Source organism: Lacerta agilis, chromosome 6, assembly GCF_009819535.1.
Source record: "Lacerta agilis isolate rLacAgi1 chromosome 6, rLacAgi1.pri, whole genome shotgun sequence".
NCBI classification, from domain to species: Eukaryota; Metazoa; Chordata; class Lepidosauria; order Squamata; family Lacertidae; genus Lacerta; species Lacerta agilis.
Genome location: NC_046317.1, coordinates 67964910 through 67983293, shown reverse-complemented (window position 1 = coordinate 67983293; position 18384 = coordinate 67964910). Strand labels below are relative to the sequence as shown.

The following is an 18384-nucleotide window of genomic DNA, read 5'->3' as shown; positions in this document are numbered from 1 at the left end:
CAACCATAATACAGTACAGTGGTGCCCCGCTAGACGAATGCCTCGCTAGACAAAAAAATCGCTAGACGAAGATACTCGCAGAACGAATTATTTTCGTCTAGCGAGGCACCACTGTATACCACTTTTGGGGGGTGGAGGGGGATTTGTAGAGATATTTTATTTATTTATTTTTTGCAAAATCTCAAAAAACATTCTGACAGCTGAATCCTGGCATATGGCAGCCCTAACCAGAAGCAATGCAGTTCGGAATTCAGGCATGGTTAGGATTGTACTGTTGTTAGTCCGCCGCCTCATCAGAGCATTAAGGCAAGACCTGCTGAATTGGTTCAAAAGTTCCTCTAATTTAGTACAGTACCCTGTTCCCAACAGTGATCAGTCAGATGCTTCTGGAAAGGGCCTTCACGTCCCCCTTAGTTTTTTTTGTATTCAGCAGTACAAATGGGGACGTACCAAAAAAACAAAAAACAAAAAACCTTCACTGGGACTGATGGGAATATGACAACATCTGGAGGGCCACAGCACTGATCAAAAGTTCCTTTAATTTGGTATCCTGTTCCCAACAGTGATCAGTCCCTGTCTTAAAGGGACCGCTTTTCTCACTTGTGAAATGTTTCGATGAGCAACAGAGCAATATTGGCACACACTTATCAAATTATGTGTATTATTCAGGTGCCTGAATAATTTGACCATGGGTACTATGTGCAATTTCCTGTTCTTCCTCAGGCAACAAGGGGTCTTGAGCCAGCCCTGAACCTTCTGTATTCTGTATGCCTTTTGATATCCCCTCTTCTTCAGTTTTTCAATACAGGGGTACTACTTGCGTATAAAATGGGACATGGATGGCTCTGTGGGTTAAACCACTGAGCCTAGGGCTTGCCAATTGGGAGGTTGGCGGTTCGAATCCCTGCGATGGGGTGAGCTCCCGTTGCTCGGTCCCAGCTCCTGCCCACCTAGCAGTTCAAAAGTACGCAGTGCAAGTAGATAAATAGCTACCGCTCTGGTGGGAAGGTAAACGGCGTTTCCATGCGCTGCTCTGGTTCACCAGAAGTGGCTTAGTCATGCTGGCCACATGACCCGGAAGCTGTATGCCAGTTCCCTCGGCCAGTAAAGCGAGATGAGCACTGCAACCCCAGAGTCGTCCGCGACTGGACCTAACGGTCAGGGGTGCCTTTACCTTACTTGGGTATAAGCAATCTTATTTCCCTTGGTTATCTTCAGCCTGCTGTACAAACGTTCTATACCTATAGTCAAAACAAAATAAAAAAATCCTTCCAGTTCCACTCCTCCACATGCAGCTGCTGGGTGACCTTGTGCTAGTCACACTTCTCTGAAGTCTCTCAGCCCCACTCACCTCACAGAGTGTTTGTTGTGGGGGAGGAAGGGAAAGGAGAATGTTAGCCGCTTTGAGACTCCTTCGGGTAGTGAAAAGCAGGATATCAAATCCAAACTCTTCTTCTTCTTCTTCTTAGAGACCAACTAAGTTTGTTTTTGGTATGAACTTTCGTGTGCATGCACACTTCTTCAGATACTCTATCTACAGGTATCTGAAGAAGTGTGTGTACACACGAAAGGTCATACCAAGAATAAACTTAGTTGGTCTCCAAGGTACTACTGGAAGGATTTTTATTATTATTATTATTTTTACTATGGCAGACCAACACGGCTACCTACCTGTAACTGGTTCTATATCTATAGTTATTTTTCTTTATTCACCGTATGCCAACATTGGTTCATTTTTTTTAAAAAAAGAAGTGTTCCCTTTCCTTCCTTCCTCAGTTTTATTTTCCTCATATAACTGGTAGATCCCCAGCTGATCCTGGTAGATTGCTGGATCCTTATCGTGTACAAAAGTTATGTGGAAAAAAACTAAAAAAACTCTGTGCAATCCTCCCCCCAAAAGTTCAACAACTCTGGGTACTTCCCTCCTAAAAAAAAAGCTCAACAATTCTGGGCAGCCAACTCACCCCATGCATGCTCCTCCTTCCTCCAATGACAATGGGTAGATCACTGCCAGTTTTTTTATACTGGGAGTAGATCACAGTCTCTTGGGAGTTGGATATGCCTGGTATATGATCCTCAGGGTTCCTTCCAACTCTATGATTTCTATAGGGGTAAAGTCATTAATGGCTATTAGGCACAATAGCCTTTTGTTACCTTTTGTTACCAAAGCAGTGCACCTCTGACTACCAGTTGTTGTGGACAACAGCAGGAGAGGTCTATTACCTTTTTATCTTGCTTGTAGGATTCCCATAGGCATATGGTTAGCCACTGTGGTAAATAGGATCAGCCGGATTTGTGGCATGTTGTGTTGATATCGTACTATTCAGTAGGTATCTGTGGAACTAAGTGCGGCCATGCTCCCCGCTTCAAAGGAGATACATTTGTCATAATAATTTGGGTAAGGGCCACTGTTTTCTAGGACCTTGGGTTGGCAGTTTCAACAGGCTTTTATCTTCCACACTTGACAGAGAGCTAACTATAAAAGACTGAGCAGTAGCTTGCTGCCATCTGCCCTATACTATTTAAAAATCTTTTTTATTGCTACATGGCTTTCTGGAATGTGCCTTTTGTAGCTAGTCAGTGGCCCATGTTTCTCATTCAAACTTGTAATGTGCAATATAATGCCACTTCTGAGGAGAGATATAATTCCTTCTTGACATGAAATCTGCTTCTTTTCACCTCTCTTGTAAATACCCTTTCAGGCCGTCAGGCTGCATCTCCTTTCTTTCCATTCCTTGTCATACTTGCTAGGGCAGTGGCTGTCTTGTTTATGACAGCATTTACCTCATGAAATATATCCCATAATTCATGCAGTTTGGGAGGGAGTAAAAGCCAGCCAGCCAGCTTCAAAACTTCTTGGCTTCCTTTGCAATGCACATAAGACAAAGAGGCCAAGAAGACACACTGTGTGTCTATTAAGACACGGAGTCCCCGTGGCATCCCTGGTTTTTTATTTAGCAGTTTGGGTTTCCCATACGGCAGTAGCAGACTGTCTGAAATAGTCGGCAGTGACAGAAGGCACAAAAATCGCAGCAGGGACGAGATGGTGGCTTGCAGCTTGACCAAGTAGGCACACAGTTGGGTGGTGGTGGAGGTCTTGGTTGGGGAGGCTTTTTTTGCTGTGCCTTCTTCTGAGGAGGGGAAAAAAGGATGAAAAGCTTAATAAATCTTGGCTATAATAAAGTATAATAAGAGTTCCAACAGTGTAGGGTTGCCATAGTTCAGGACACCCCAAAAGTTGTTGAGCTTTTTTAAGGAAAAAAATTTCTATTGATTTGCCTAAGATCCAAGACAGAGCTCCACATGACCCCTGGATGTCAATTCTACCTTTGAAATCCTGTTAATGCTTGGGAAGCTCCAGATGTATGGCAGCCCTGCAACAGTGAGGATTTGTTGCTCTTAAAAGAATCTACTTAAAAGAAAACTCCAGAGAAGGTTTCCTGTTTCTGGCGGTGAGAAATGGCTGACTCCCACACGATCGGACTTTAGCCGTGCCAGTAATTCAGGGTTGATATGGGGGATAATTAGCCCTGGCAGACTCCCCAGGGTGGGGGAGGACTGTCTCGTAGATCTGCAGATCGTCCAAGATTTGTCAGCTGGCATCAAGGTGCAAGCAGCAAGGACGCTGGGTCCTAGAGAACGGCATGGCTTGCACTCTCCGAAAGTCACTCTCACAGAATTCCTCCCTTTTTCGAGGGAAGTGGGAAATACTTGCTAGCTGACTTTATAATGACTCGAGATAACAATTTGGGACAACATACAGTGCATCTGTATGCAGAATTTCTTCATTATGAGCGAGAGAGAAGGCTAAGTGGATGTCTAGCAACCCTCTTTCTAGGGCCCGGGGTGGGTTGTGTGGTCTCTGGGAAAGTTGACCGATCATCAAATGACTTACATCTGTGGAATACAGTTCATTTACATTTCATTATTGCAAACAGTATGCTTAACAACTTAACGTTGGGAATTTATCATGAACAGTAACAATTTAACAACTTGGGAGTTATTGCGTCATTAAACTTCAAATGACAGGCTTGGACAACAGCCTGGATTGGAAGATTGGAATGAAGTCAGGAAAAGCTATGCTGGCAAATTGACAGTTGAAAAAATATATATACACAAATAAAACTGTACCCGATGGATGAAAGAATATATGATCTCTGACATGATTGAGAATTGCACAGCCAGGGACGGGGAACTTTAAAGCGTTAAGATCGCAATGTGGGAAATATGAGAACAACAAGAAGAAGGCATAAATGAAAATATTGGAGATATACTTCAGAGGTCCAGAGTATGGGAAGCCTGAAAAATTAATAATTAATAATTTGGATTGTTTTTTATTTTATTTTATTATTTTTAATTGGAATATGATTTGATGGATTTGTTAACTGGATGTTTTTATTGGAAAACTAATAAAATGATTTATTTATATTAAAACAATATATATATATATATACGGTATAACTATACTAGGTTGGATGAACCAATGGTCTGACTCAGTATAAGGCAGATTCCACTGTTTCTACTGGTCTATGAAGCTGGTAAATGTAGAATATCAACATTCTTGAAAAATAAAGAAGTTTTTAAAAAAGCGTTTGAAGGTAAGGAAGAAAGTTTGCATATCTGTAAAATAGTTTTACTATGGATATGGGTAGTTCTCTGGAAATAAGCTTAATGTGCTATCTAGTTCTGCTGAAGGCAACTGTATAATTTTTCTTTTAGCATGTCTGGCATTCACAGATAATCTCATGGTTCAATTGATCTGACTGTATAGACTCTGATTTAGTTCTCTACTAGCAGTCAAACCTAATATCAAACTTGTAATTAGTGCCAACCCTGCTCCCCCCCCCCCCCGGAAGCATATCCAGTATACAGGCAACCTCTGATTTACGCTGGGGTTACATGGTCTAAACCACAATCAGAAGGTCCACGGTTCAAATCCCTGTGATGGGGTGAGCTCCTGTTGTTTGGTCCCAGCTCCTGCCCACCTAGCAGTTCGTGATGGGGTGAGCTCCTGTTGTTTGGTCCCAGCTCCTGCCCACCTAGCAGTTCGAAAGCACATCAAAGTGAAAGCAGATAAATAGCTCTGGCGCTCCGGCGGGAAGGTAAATGGTGTTTCTGTGCGCTGCTCTGATTTGCCAGAAGCGGCTTAGTCATGCTGGCCACATGACCCGAAAGCTGTCTGTGGACAAACGCCGGCTCCCTTGGCCTATAGAGCGAGATGAGTGCCGCAACCCCAGAGTCATCCACGACTGGACCTAATGGTCAGGGGTACCTTTACCCTTACCTTTAGTTCTGGCCAGAGTGGCAACTGCCTGGGAATTACAGGTATGCTGCCTTGGCTTCCATGAAGCATACTATGTGTCTGTGTATGTATGAACTTTGGACTAAACTAGATGTGAGGTACATACCTTGCTTTTTTCTTAACTGATTTTAGAGTGTGAAGACACAGAAAGGTGAGTTTTATATATAAGAGTTTTATATATAAGTACAGAGATACTGTTCTTGTTAATATAATATAAGCTGGTAATGTAGATATCCCATATCAGCAACATAAATGTAAAAGTGAGAAGTCCTATAACCTGTTACTGACAAATTGAACTATTTTGACCTTGCTGACTTTTCAAGAAGGATCACTCACCTTCATAGATTTCCTTTTCTCAGCCTCATTCCTGCTGAGCTTCAGGGATGTTTTGGTTAAATCTTTAGAGGGGGGGAAAAACAATTTTTTAAGGTGTTACAATGCACAAGTGTTTAACATGCAAGTAGATGCTTCGAGAGACATGGATTTTCTCACAGTGCTTGTCTCTGTCCCCCTATTCCAAGTAATGTGGTAAATACATTATGTAACAATATGACATCACTCTCTGTGTCACCTCACATTTTGCTTACTTCAGGGGTAGGCGATGTAGTACCTTCCAGATGCTACTACGACACCATGTTTTGTCCCATGGGTCCAAATACAGACCAGGACGAAGGATTGACTGATGCCCCAAAGGACTCAGTTGCAGGGATTCCAAATAAATATGCACAAAATGGCCGAGTGATCAGTTCTAGTGCTTTCTATCAAGAGGCTTACATACAGCAGTGCAATGCAGGATTCCTTACCGCTATACCTCAGGATGGATACTGAAGCAGCCAATCGTATGTGGGCTACTTATTTAAAAAGCCAGCCACGTAAGCTGGCCCCAATTATCAACCCCTGGCTTACAGGTCCGTTCCCAAGTCCCATCCATCTCTCAGATAAGGGAGTGGCTGCCAGACATAGCTGTCAAGTTTCGGATTTGAAAATAAGGGATCAGCAGTCTCACCTATCCCGGGGACAGTCACATGTCAGTGGTGGGCGGAGCCAGAAGCAAAAGTGGGCGGAGCAGCAATGTAAACTCCAAGCGGGCTCGGGCAAAGAGGAGGGCAGCCATGTGCTCCACGCAATGGAGCCCCATCGTCTTCTTGTCTGATCCCATCAAAACAGGACAGGAAACAGCAGCTGCTCAAAGGCAGCCAGGCTCCGCCCGCCAGCTAACCCTATTGGCCGGCTGAGGGGCTTGGCAGCAACGGACAGGGGCTGATGCAGGGGGAGGAATACAGTCCCCTGTAAGCACGGGAAACGGCTCCCACTTGCTTTAAGGGCTGAGGCTTTTCTCTCCAAGTAGGCGAGGTCTTCCCACCCAGTCCCTGGCCAGCAGGGGAGGAGCTCCTTCCATTAAAAACGGGAAATTTAAGGGAAATTAAAAATAAGGGAGAGCAGCGGGAAACTGCTTGAAATAAGGGAGAATCCCGGGGAAAACGGGATACTTGACAGCACTGCTGCCAGACAGCCAGCTTGAGACTTCAAAGCAAGCAAATAAACATATATGAGTTTATTTTTGCAGTAAATACCAATTAGTCCTGGGACTATCTTGACTACCAAGATGGTGTTTACAGGCCTTCTGAGACATTTGCACCATTTGGTTCTGTACCCTGCCACCTCACCATCCCTGATCATTGGACACATTGACAGGGCCTGCCAAGTACAACATTTGGACAGGGGGTACTGTATTGCCTTTTATCTACCATACATCATGAGATGTCAACCATAGGGTCAGAAGAACTATACATACAAAAATATACTTACGAAGAATGGGGGGTAAAGAGATGGGGAGTGATGGCAACTCTATGCTTCTCATCTATCTGAGCATTAAAAAACGTTCTGGGTAACCCTTTCCGAATTATATATAATCTAGTGCAACCACCTTGCTCCATATGTTCATTTGATTTTGAGCATACCAGGTTTGCTTGAGCTTTTGAGCATTCAGCTTATCACCAGGTGATAACTTCCAGCACTTGGAGACATAGCTTCTGCAACTCTCCTCCTGTTTCTCCAACAGTTCCCTAACCCACCTTCTTTCTTCGCCTCTTGCAGGTGAAACTAATGTCCTTAATAGGCTGGGTGGAAGTATGACATTGAAGAATTGGGTAGGTTTGGATGTAATGGAAAGCCATGGTTTCCTGCTGAGTCAGGTGTGGGGAATCATTGGTCCTCCAGATGTTGCTTAACTACAGCTTCCATAATCCCTGGCTATTGGCCATGCTGGCTGCACAGATGCTCTTACAAAAATATAGTACTGCTAAAAATCATTGTAATTCAAATCAAACCTTTATACACCACCTGGATTTAAAGCCATAACTGACCCTCTGCAGACAGGCAGATGTGATCCATGTGATGCTGTCAAAATCCTAAGTGGGCTAGGAGTATAAAGTGCACTGGGGCAGACAGGAAGGAATGTCTCTGCCTGTGTTGTACCACTGAAATCACTGCTGCCCTACCATTTTCCACATAAAAAATAACTCCACCCAGGAGAAAAAAATGGCTGTGGGAAAGTACCCTTCTCACTCAGCTGTACTTTAAATTGCCCCCCTTCTTCTGCTCTGGGCCGTCTTAGAGGGATTGGCCGCCGTGGTGCGGCGATCCCTCGGCGCCCCCGCCGTGCCGCCTCTCCGCCCGTCTCCCTCCCGCGCTGGCCGCCCCTCGGGAGGGGGGTGGGCGAGTGGGGGATGAGGGGCGTGGTGCTGGAGCAGCGCGGGGCTTTGCGCGCCCTTCCAGCGCTCCAGCTGGGGCTCCGGGAGGCGAGTGCAGCTGGCTTTCAGCCCACCCGTCCGCCCGTGGGGGCGGGGGGGGGGTTGGGGATGGGGCACCCAGTATGCCGGCGGGCTCGCGGGGCGCCCCTGGGGGACCCAGAACCCTGGCGCGGCGCGCCACCAGCCCCTATGAACAAGATGGCCCTGCTTCTGCTTTATAGGAATTTTGCACAACCTATGTCAGATCATGTTTCATCTAGTTCCTCTCTTGGAAATCTCGCATAATAGATAATATGCCTTTTGTGTTTTAAATATACACTGAAGAGCCTTATGGTACTTGTTAATCATCTTCTCTACTGAAGGATGTAATTGAAAAGGCCTGCAAAAAGAGGTCACACCTTCTATCAGCGCTGACTTCTAGCACTTCTGCTGACATTTACTTTTGTCTTGCAGCCTTTCATCTTCCTGAATGCATCCATTGCTGCTGCTTCTGGGTCCTCAATTCCATCCTGATTTGCTTCACGTGTTCTTTGTAACTGATGATTACTCAAGAGTATCATGATCTTCTCCATGTAATACTGATGACAGTAAATCTATACTGATAGAAAGTGTGAAGCATCTTTATACAGGCATTTTCAATTACAGTCATTTGTCTATTTTTATTTGTTTTTAATATAAGCAACCTCGCTTATATGCTCCCTTGCCCTTGCAGGGATTTATTTATACATACATCAATGTACATAGCAGACACATGCAAGGGTAATAGACATGTACCTCGTCTCCTTTCCTCTCTCAGTACCTTACATTCTAGAGTTTGGAAGTAGGTCTGAGTCACACAGTTAAATTGTTCCTTTTTTGATTTGTTAGAAAACCCAAGGTTGGAAAACATAGAATTTCTCTCTGCCACTCATAAGAAGAACTTGCTGGATCAGGCCAATGGCCCATCTAATTCTGCATCCTGTTCTCACAATGAACAGCTAGATGCCTATGGGAAGCCCAAACCTAGGAACTGAGTGCAAGAGCACTCTCCTCTACTGTGGTTTCAAGAAACTACTATTCAAAAACATCCTGCTTCTGGCACAGCCATTGTGGCTAGTAGCTAGGAGCCATCCTTCATGAATTTGTCTAGCCCCCTTTTAGAACCATCAAAGTTGGTAGTCATCCCTGCCTCCCGTGGGAGTGAATTCCATTGTTTAACTATGTATAAAGTAGTACTTTCTTTTGTCTGTCCTGAATCTTCAAACACGACTCTTCATTGGATGTCCCTGAGTTGTAGTGTTATGAGAGGAGAAAAACTTTTCTCTATCTACATTCTCCATGTCATGCATAGTTTTTTACTCTCCATTTTCTCCCTCCTCCTTTCTCCCCCCCCTCTCTCATACACACAAGCACATGTCCTATTCTGCCATCATTCATTCATTCTCACATGTGCAGGTCCACTGGGTAGAGAAGCTGAAAGTATCTTTAGAGGTTTGGGCAGTTGTTGCAATCCTTCCCACCATAGCACCTGAAAAGCTAGCTAGAATGGATCTTGGAAAGCAGTTTCCTCGGTACTGAGCAAGGAAGAAAAGTGAGCTGCTTGTTTGTTCTGATAATACTGTGGTGTTCCTCCACAGATGGCTTGTTTTTCTTCAGTGCCGGATACATAGAAATGGTCTACTGCTCCTTGGCAGCTCACTTTGGGAAGGGAAGAACCAAAGAGGAGACTAGGCAGGGGACCTGCTATGGCCTGGTGGTTCTGGAGCCATTCCAAGACATCTAATTTTAGCAACTGCCTGTATATCTTCATTTTTCCAAAGTGGACTTCGTTGCCATTACAAAATGGAATGTGATAACACATCATCTACCAAACGTCATGCAAGAGATAACTGAGACCCAGTGGACTTTGTCAGAGGAAGAAGAACACAACTTTGCTCCATACTGGTAGTAGTGAACCAGACTTCAGCAGTCAAGGTAATTATTGAGATTTATTTTACATTGCTTTTATACCGCACCTTTCAGTTATATTCTACGATGGTTTACAAAAATACTTTGGGTGGGATTCACCTAAGGAGCCACATCAGCAGAAGCCCTTGTAAGGGCTTCCACTTGCACAATGGAGCTTTCCCTCATCTCCTCTCCTTGTGCCCCTGAAATTACCTTGTGTATGAGAGAGAAAGCCTCCAGAACAGCACATGGGGAGGAGGGGGGAATAATTGCATATGGCGAGCTGAAGTGCTTCTGCAGACAGAATGTTCAGAATAGTGCTACATGGAATTCCAACCGATATAGCTGGCATTCTCATTCAAGAGCATTATAAAGGAAAGTGAATTCCACTATTGTCTTTTGCAATGTTCTGTGACTTATTCCCAAGCATTTAGAAGTCATGACAATCCTTATCTTGGGTAGGCTGTATTCTGAAATGATAGCAGATTCAGGTCAATTATGAAAGCCATATTTTGCTTAGATGTTGGGCTTTCCCAATATCAAATTTACTTTACTCTCAATTTAGTTCAATTAGCTATTTGTGAACAGATGGCTAATGGCAAATGTGTTTCTATTAATCCCAGAATGCCTATGAAGAGCCTTTATAAAATTAGCCTTGAAGTTTTGATTGACTCATCTGGTAACTCTATGATGTGGTGGAGTTCATATGGGTTCAGTTTGAGTAGTCCTGGAAAGCTACCCCATAGCTTTATGCTTTTTTTTTTAAGGATGACAGAAGCATTGGTGAGATTGTGATGATTTGAGCAAAGATAGCTAAGAGATTTACATGGATCCAGCCACTCAGTATCCAATAGGAGTACAGGCTTTTGTTTTTGAAAATGTAAAATTAATCAGCTGAATTTCAGAGGTGTTCCTTTCAACTCCTGCTTGCCTGAAATGACGGTATTAGTTTATTTTAAAAATAAATAAATAATGGCAGGGCTCAGTTCAAGATTAGGTCTAGTTTGATGTAGAGTTGTTGTCCAGGTAAATTGGTACCCCTGTTGTTAAGATACTAAGCTGGGTTGAAATTCACCTCCTCAGTTTCCTGAAAATGCTCTCCTCCTATGACAGTGGGAGCCAGTTTTCTGCTGCTTTTTGCAGGGGGAAGAGAGATATTTCAGAAGGTTTGTCATCCGAATACATTTTTTTCTGCCTGAGGCAACAGACGTTATAGAATCTAACAGTGGAATCTTACTTCAACATCAAACAGTGTCACCCACTGCACCTGGGGGTAACTAGCCAATTTATGAGGCACAGGACAGATTAGCTTAGGGGTCTCTAGGAGGGATGATAGTGGAATGAGAAAGCTGCTGCCTTGCCCTCAACATCAGCTACCCTGAGGCAGCTGCCTCACTCTTCCTTAAAGTAGGACCAGGCTGGGACAGAGGCAGAGGTAAAAGAGACACACGAGTTCTTCTTTCAGAAGTTGCATGCCTCCCAGTTCTGTTTTTAAGATTCCAAACAGAAGACTTTACTGACCTACTATTGAGATGGATGGGAGATCCGGAAACTTGATTTTGTTATTATTTACCGTACTGTTGTCGGCATTCTGCTTTTCCTCAAATATCATGTAAGAGTAGCTGGTTATGAGCAAAGTACAGCAGAGAAGGAAGCCAAGGAGGAAGTTCCTATATTCCATTCTGGTGAGAGAGAGAAAGAAAATAACACCATATTAAGTTTTTGTATCAGTCACATATACCTGAAGGAAAAGAGGGTAGTGCATGTAATGTCAAAGTATACAAATATTTTTGCAGCGTTTCGTTCTGTCCTTCCAACTGGTCACCTTTGCTAGAATGGAGAGGATGTAAGACCTTTAGCTCACAAATCCTCTAGAAAGCCCTGGATTCACTTCTGGATGAGTTTTTTAGAAGATAAAAAGACATCAAAAAGGATGCCAACTTGTTGTTGTTGTTGTTGCTTTGCTCTGTTTGCAATAACCTCAGTTACTCACATCAGTATGGGGTCAAAGGAAGCAAAGGATGTTGGGTTAAGGAGGCAAAATTATTAAAATAGGGCAAAAATAGCAATCTCACTTTCATTTACTGATTAACGTTGCATAATATTCCTAGCAAAGTAGCCAGAATATTATCACCACTGCCACAAGGTAGGAAACACCTTTAAAATTTCATTTCTATGACAAGATCTGTTTAACTATATTTTTGAATGGCTCCAGGCAGAAAATACATGCAATGTAATTGAAATAACTATGATTAGGCTTCTACAATTTGAAAAAAAATCTGGCATACCAGAACAGGGAATGTAAACTGTAAACTGTTGTCAATGTGCAAATAATTAAAATAGAATTAAAAAGGGCTCTTTTATATCCCTATGTCCTGTTCCTGCTTTGTTGTATTCTTGCAATTTCTCTTTGTTACTGTAAAGTAAATATTTGTCATTGCCCTTTGCTGTAACATTTGAAGTTATTGTTAAAGCATTGTGAAGACATACATAAGAGAAAATACGAAGCACCTGATTAGTTGCATAAAGCAAGAGGAAAGTAAAGTATCAGCTTTCTTTAATCCATGAACAAACAATTAAACCCAAGTGAACACTATCAAATCAACTGAAAAATTCCAGTTGTGATCAAATTTAATTAACCATTTCCAAATCAAGCTGTTCCAGGTTTATCCATTCTTAAATATCAACTTAGTCCCATAAAAACTGCTGAACACATTTAAACTCAGTCATATTAACAACAACAACAACAATTTATTATTTGTACCCCACCCATATAACTGGGTTGCACCAGCCACTCTGGGCGACTTCGAGCACATATAAAAACATAACAAAACATTAAACCTTAAAAAGCTTCCCCATACAGGGCCACACTCAGAAGCTATTTTTAAATATCCCCAGAGTTAGGGGTGAGAGCTATCTATATAAATAAATGGATAGATCCAGTATTTTATTGTAGCTGAGATTTGACACATCTCAAAACCATAATGGAGCTCCCCACCCTGAAAAACCCCCACAGCCAAATGAAGATATTTCGCTCCATAAGACACACTTTTTCCCTCTTAAAAATGAAGGAAAAACGTTTGTACGTCTTATGGAGCGAAGGCACTGGACAGCAGCGGGATCCCTCAAGCGGAGGGATGCTTCTGCCACCGGATCCATGGCTCCCAGTGGCGGGGGAGGGGGTAGCAGCCCAAAATCGGGCTGTTCCCGCCTCCGCCACGGCCACCTTCCTTATCTCTCTCTCTCTCTCTCTCCCACGCCTTCCTTCCTTCCTTCTCTCTCTCTTCCCTCCCTCCCTCTTTCTCTTTCCTTCTCCCACCCCTTCCTTCCTTCCTTCCTTCCTTCCTTCCCTCCTTCTCTCCCTCCTTCCTTCCCTCTCTCTTTCACTCACCCACCCACCCTTCCCGTTGTGCTATTCCATTCCACCTTAAGAGCAGACGTGAGGCTGTAGCATGTCACATGTCTGTGTAATATCCCAGTGCTTCTGGGAACTTCCATTTTGTGGTTAGTACTTTGTCTTTCGCTTTTGGACATGGAAGAGATTGCACGTGTTCATCTCTTTGTCCTGATGTTTGCTTAATAAAATGCTTGTTAATACCAGCCTCTGTCATGCCACTTCTGCTGTGCAATGGACTATATAGGCGTGCTGCTTACACGCTCTGTGCATCTCTCGCTAGAAAAGAATATATTTTTTTCTTGTTTTCCTCCTCTGAAAACTACCGTAGGTGCATCTTATGGTCAGGTGCGTCTTATGGAGCGAAAAATACGGCGGGTTGTGGATGCTCAGTGCACACTGGATGCTTTTGGACTGTTGCAGGAGGATAGGGAGATAAATATTTGGGGAGAAATGAAACTGAGGGGCTGAATCACTCTACATAGTAACATTTTATTTCAATGCCCCACTTCTTGTTTTCTATTTTTAAATTTAACTTGTACACTGTCTTGAAATCCAGTATGGTAAATACTGTATGGTATTTAAATACTGTATGGTAAATATTATGGAATATCTCCATAATATTTTGCACAAAACATGTTAATCACAATCCCACACATAGTCAAGTATGCTTAGGTTCAATGAAATCGGTTTCATGCTGGTTTGTATCACCCATCACAACAAGTTATAGCCTGCTTTAATTATTCAAATTGTTTTATTACCCAATTGATTTTGGGGCGAAATGCAATATATTTAGAGTATATGACTCAGGGTCCTTTCCCACTCTATAGTTCTATGATTTTGACAGCTATGAATAAACAATAACACAGAAAAGGTGTTTTTTCAGACTTTTAAATAATTTCTTATATGCCCGTCTACCTTTGGGAATGTTACATATTGAGAACACATTCAAACCAAATTCTCACCATATAATCCCAGAGAAGACAAGGTGCAAAGACTTGTGTGTGATGTGTATGTCTGTGTGCAGGATTTAGTACATTTTATTCATTATTCATGAATGTTTAAACCATACCACATTGAAAATGTATTATAAGATTCATGTTATTTAAGAAATAGGCCTTTAGAAACCCTCAATTTAAGCTCAAAACACCACTCAAATACATATATTTTTGCTTCATTCTTTTTCCATGTAGCCCTTTATGCAATTCTTAAACTCAGAACTAATCCTATCTGTTACAGTTGGTCTGCATCAATTGATCACAGTCCATCACAGTTATGAGTGCAGAAACTCACTGGAGTCAAAGGGCTTCGGTTCCGTGATGCATTATGGCTATCAGTGTGTTCTAGATATGACATGCAAAATTCATTAAGTATAATAAATCCCCTTCTGTTTTGCAAGTGCATCAGAATCCATTCGTTTCAGGAAATCCAGACATATATCAATTATTCATATTATTCAATGCCTCTAAATGGCCTCGATCTCTCAATACAAATTATTTCATAGTTACCTTCTCTAGAGCAGCTCTCTACGACTTCTCTGTCCTCTCCTTTCAGTTCATTTCTAAAGAGCAATGAGTCTGTTCATTGGCATTAAATATTAGTCTTTAAACTTGTTGACAGGGGAAAAAAGAAACCACAGAGCAAAGCTCTATCAGTAGGGAAATGCACAGTGAAAGTCTGTGAGCACGCCTTCTTACCAATAATATATTTCAACTCTAGGGCATTTTTCCATTCTGGAAAATTCACTGGCAAAATGCCAAATCTTAATATGGAACATAGCCTGGGCCAGCTGATTGCTCCTGTTAAGACTTTGTCCGGGTTAATAAAACTACACTAGCTGAACTAATTTAATAGAACATATTTAAATTTTTGCAAATATTGAATTTAGGCTCACATAAACCAGCTGAGCTCTTGCTGAAATCAATTTACAATCCCATTTGTAGCAAAACCAATGGATTTACCGTATTTTTCCCATGTATAACACCCCCTATGTATAAGATGCCCCCTATTTTGGGGGACTCAAAATTAAGAAAATCGGGGGGGGGGGAATTGTGTCCATGTATAAAATGACCCACAATTTTGAACATAATTTTTATTATTATAAAACCTCATCTTATACACTGAAAAATATGGTAAGTACTATGTTGTTGTTGTTCAGTCGTTCAGTCGTGTCCGACTCTTCGTGACCCCATGGACCAGAGCACGCCAGGCACGCCTATCCTTCACTGCCTCTCGCAGTTTGGCCAAACTCATGTTAGTAGCTTCGAGAACACTGTCCAACCATCTCATCCTCTGTCGTCCCCTTCTCCTTGTGCCCTCCATCTTTCCCAACAAGGAGAAGGGGACGACAGAGGATGAGATGGTTGGACAGTGTTCTCGAAGTACTATGTAAACTGTTCTCAAAGTACTATGTAAACTGGTTTAAAGCAGAATGACCAGATACTAAGTTTGCACTTGATCTGCTGCTAAAATGTAGAGATTTATGGGTTAGGAGCGAAACTGAATCTGAGTAGAGTAGTGCTAAGTTACACATCACACTGAAACATTAGTCTCTGATGCTTGTGCTGGAAAGGGCATCAGGTAGACAATTCCCAATACTTCATTTGCTCTTCTCAGCCATGGCAAGGATGCTCACACATGTCCAAATTTGTTGTGGTGGGCATTTTGCCAGGCGGGCAAAAAGAGGGGAAATACAACATTAATTGAGGAGGGCATCTGAAGACACACTCATGGGAAGCTGAGAACCACTAGTATTAACCCTACAACTGGGATCATGCTTGGCGTTTGGGGCATGAGGAGAGTAGGTTGCTATCTACCCAATCAGCTTTTTGTTTGTTGTTTACAACAATTTGGGCCTCGTTTAGAGATGCTTTAGGAAATCGATCTTTGTGAATTTCAATACAAATTGACCTGATCTGAACCACCAAGACTAATGCCCAGATAGGAACATACAGTGCAATCCCCACCATGCCTACTCAGAAAGTAGTTCTATTGAATTCAATGATGCCTACTTACAGTAAAGTGGTGTTCGGTCTAAGCTATCCACTGGCTTTTAGTTTTGATGTCAAAAGTATCAAAATATGCTTAAAGCATGTATTTTGAGAGAAAATGTGTTTAGAAATGCATTTTTAAATACTTAAACGAAAATTGTCATTATGTGGCAGATTAATGTGGAAACAGGTTGGATGCATTAATTTCTAAATGCACCATTGTTTAGTAGGATTAGCCCCTATCACTATGATATTAATCTTTATTATAAAATACCAGTATTAAAATTTAGTATCCAGTCCTAGAACTGTACCTGGAAGGAAAATAGATGCCAGTTAGCTGATACAGAAAAATATAATACTGTGGCTTTAGGCTTCATAAGTGTATATCATAGTGGCAAAATTCAAGGATTGAAGGATAAAAGTCATGGAGCAAGATGTTCTCCATACTAGATGGCACACTCAAAACAAAACAAAATAAAAAATTCCTTCCAGTAGCACCTTAGAGACCAACTAAGTTTGTTCTTGGTATGAGCTTTTGTGTGCATGCACACTTCTTCAGATACACTGAAACAGAAGTCACCAGACCCTTAAATATAGTGAGGGAGTGGGGAGGGGCATTACTCAGAAGGGTGGTGGGAATGGGTGATCAGCTGATAGGTGTGGAAAACCTGTTGACGACTGTTAACGACTGCAATTGGTCTTACAGGAAAAGGCAAGGGGTGAGATGGCTAAAGATAGCTTTGTCATGTATAATAAAATAAGAATCCAATGTCTTTGTTCAGACCAGTCTTTGCTTATACCAATGTCTTTGCTCATACCAAGAACAAACTTAGTTGGTCTCTAAGGTGCTACTGGAAGGATTTTTTAATTTTGTTTTGTTTTGACTATGGCAGACCAACATGGCTACCTACCTGTAACTAGATGGCACATTGACATTAATAATAATAATAATAATAATAATAATAAACAACGAACAACTTTTAAAAATGGCACATCTGGCAATGATTGTCTGAATTGCACTAATGTCACACAGGGTGAACCAAGCCAGCATTATCAAGTTGTGTGAAAACAAAATCGAAAATTCTTTCTAGTAGCACCTTAGAGACCAAGTTGTGTGAGAATTCATAAACAAAAACAAGTTGCTGAAAAACCAGATGTTGTAAACAGCTTGCATAAAGTTCTGTCCAGTATGAAGGACCAAGAGGATAGGCAGTTCAGTTCCCAGTGATACTTGACATGACAATTGAAACACTTTTGTATAAGGGCTCAGACTGTTTATGAATCTTAAAAACAAACAAACAAACAAACTCCAGTATACCTGAATGTGGAGAGATGCAGAGGGATGCCATCTTATGCCATTCCCACACATATATTAATCTTCGGGGGGGGCGCAAGTGGGAAGCTTTCAGTGGCTTTAAACTGCAGGGGTAGGCAACCTAAGGCCCATGGGCCGGATGTGGCCCAATTGCCTTCACAATCCGGCCTGCGGACGGTCTGGGAATCAGCATGTTTTTACATGAGTAGAATGTGTCCTTTTATTTAAAATGCATCTCTGGGTTATTTGTGGGGCATAGGAATTTGTTCATTCCCCCCCCCCCAATATAGTCCGGCTCACCACATGGTCTGAGGGATGCTGGACCGTCCGACGGCTGAAAAAGGTTGCTGACCCCTGCTTGAATGCAACCCATAGTTTTCTAAATCACACAGTAACGGTCTATCGAAATGGTTAGTAGCAAGATAGATTTCTTCCTTCATTCTCTGTGGATTATTTATCATGTTTATATACTGTCTTACTTCCAAGGCAGCCTATAATTTAAATTACTAACACAAATGAATGGTGCAAAATATTCTCTGGCTGATTTCAGGAGTTGATGACACTAACTCCCTAGTTTCTGATTTCCCTCAGGGCAGCCAGATCTTAAGAAGCCCAAGGAAGGTGGGACTGGATTCCCAAGCAGTTCTTTCAGGGTACTTCTTTCAAGGGCTGAATGTTATTTGCTTCCTGCCTGGGCTTCTGCT

The 18384-nt window shown here is 42.2% G+C and overlaps 1 protein-coding gene across 4 annotated transcripts in view; it reads right to left on the bottom strand.

Annotated features, from left to right (window-relative positions):
* Nucleotides 1-2086: 2086 nt before the first annotated feature.
* Nucleotides 2087-18384, bottom strand: part of ASIP (agouti signaling protein) — a 76308-nt gene continuing 60010 nt past the window's right edge. For 3 of the 4 annotated variants that reach the window (XM_033153298.1, XM_033153300.1, XM_033153297.1), the window contains exons 2-4: nucleotides 11503-11663; nucleotides 5639-5700; nucleotides 2087-3131 (exon numbers count right to left, since the gene is read on the bottom strand). In XM_033153298.1, coding sequence (XP_033009189.1) covers nucleotides 2955-3131; nucleotides 5639-5700; nucleotides 11503-11662 — 399 coding nt within the window. In that variant the 5' untranslated portion in view covers nucleotide 11663 and the 3' untranslated portion in view covers nucleotides 2087-2954. Of the gene's footprint in view, nucleotides 3132-5638; nucleotides 5701-11502; nucleotides 11664-14883; nucleotides 15293-18384 lie in introns of those variants that run through there. The other variant, XM_033153299.1, reaches the window with a different exon arrangement.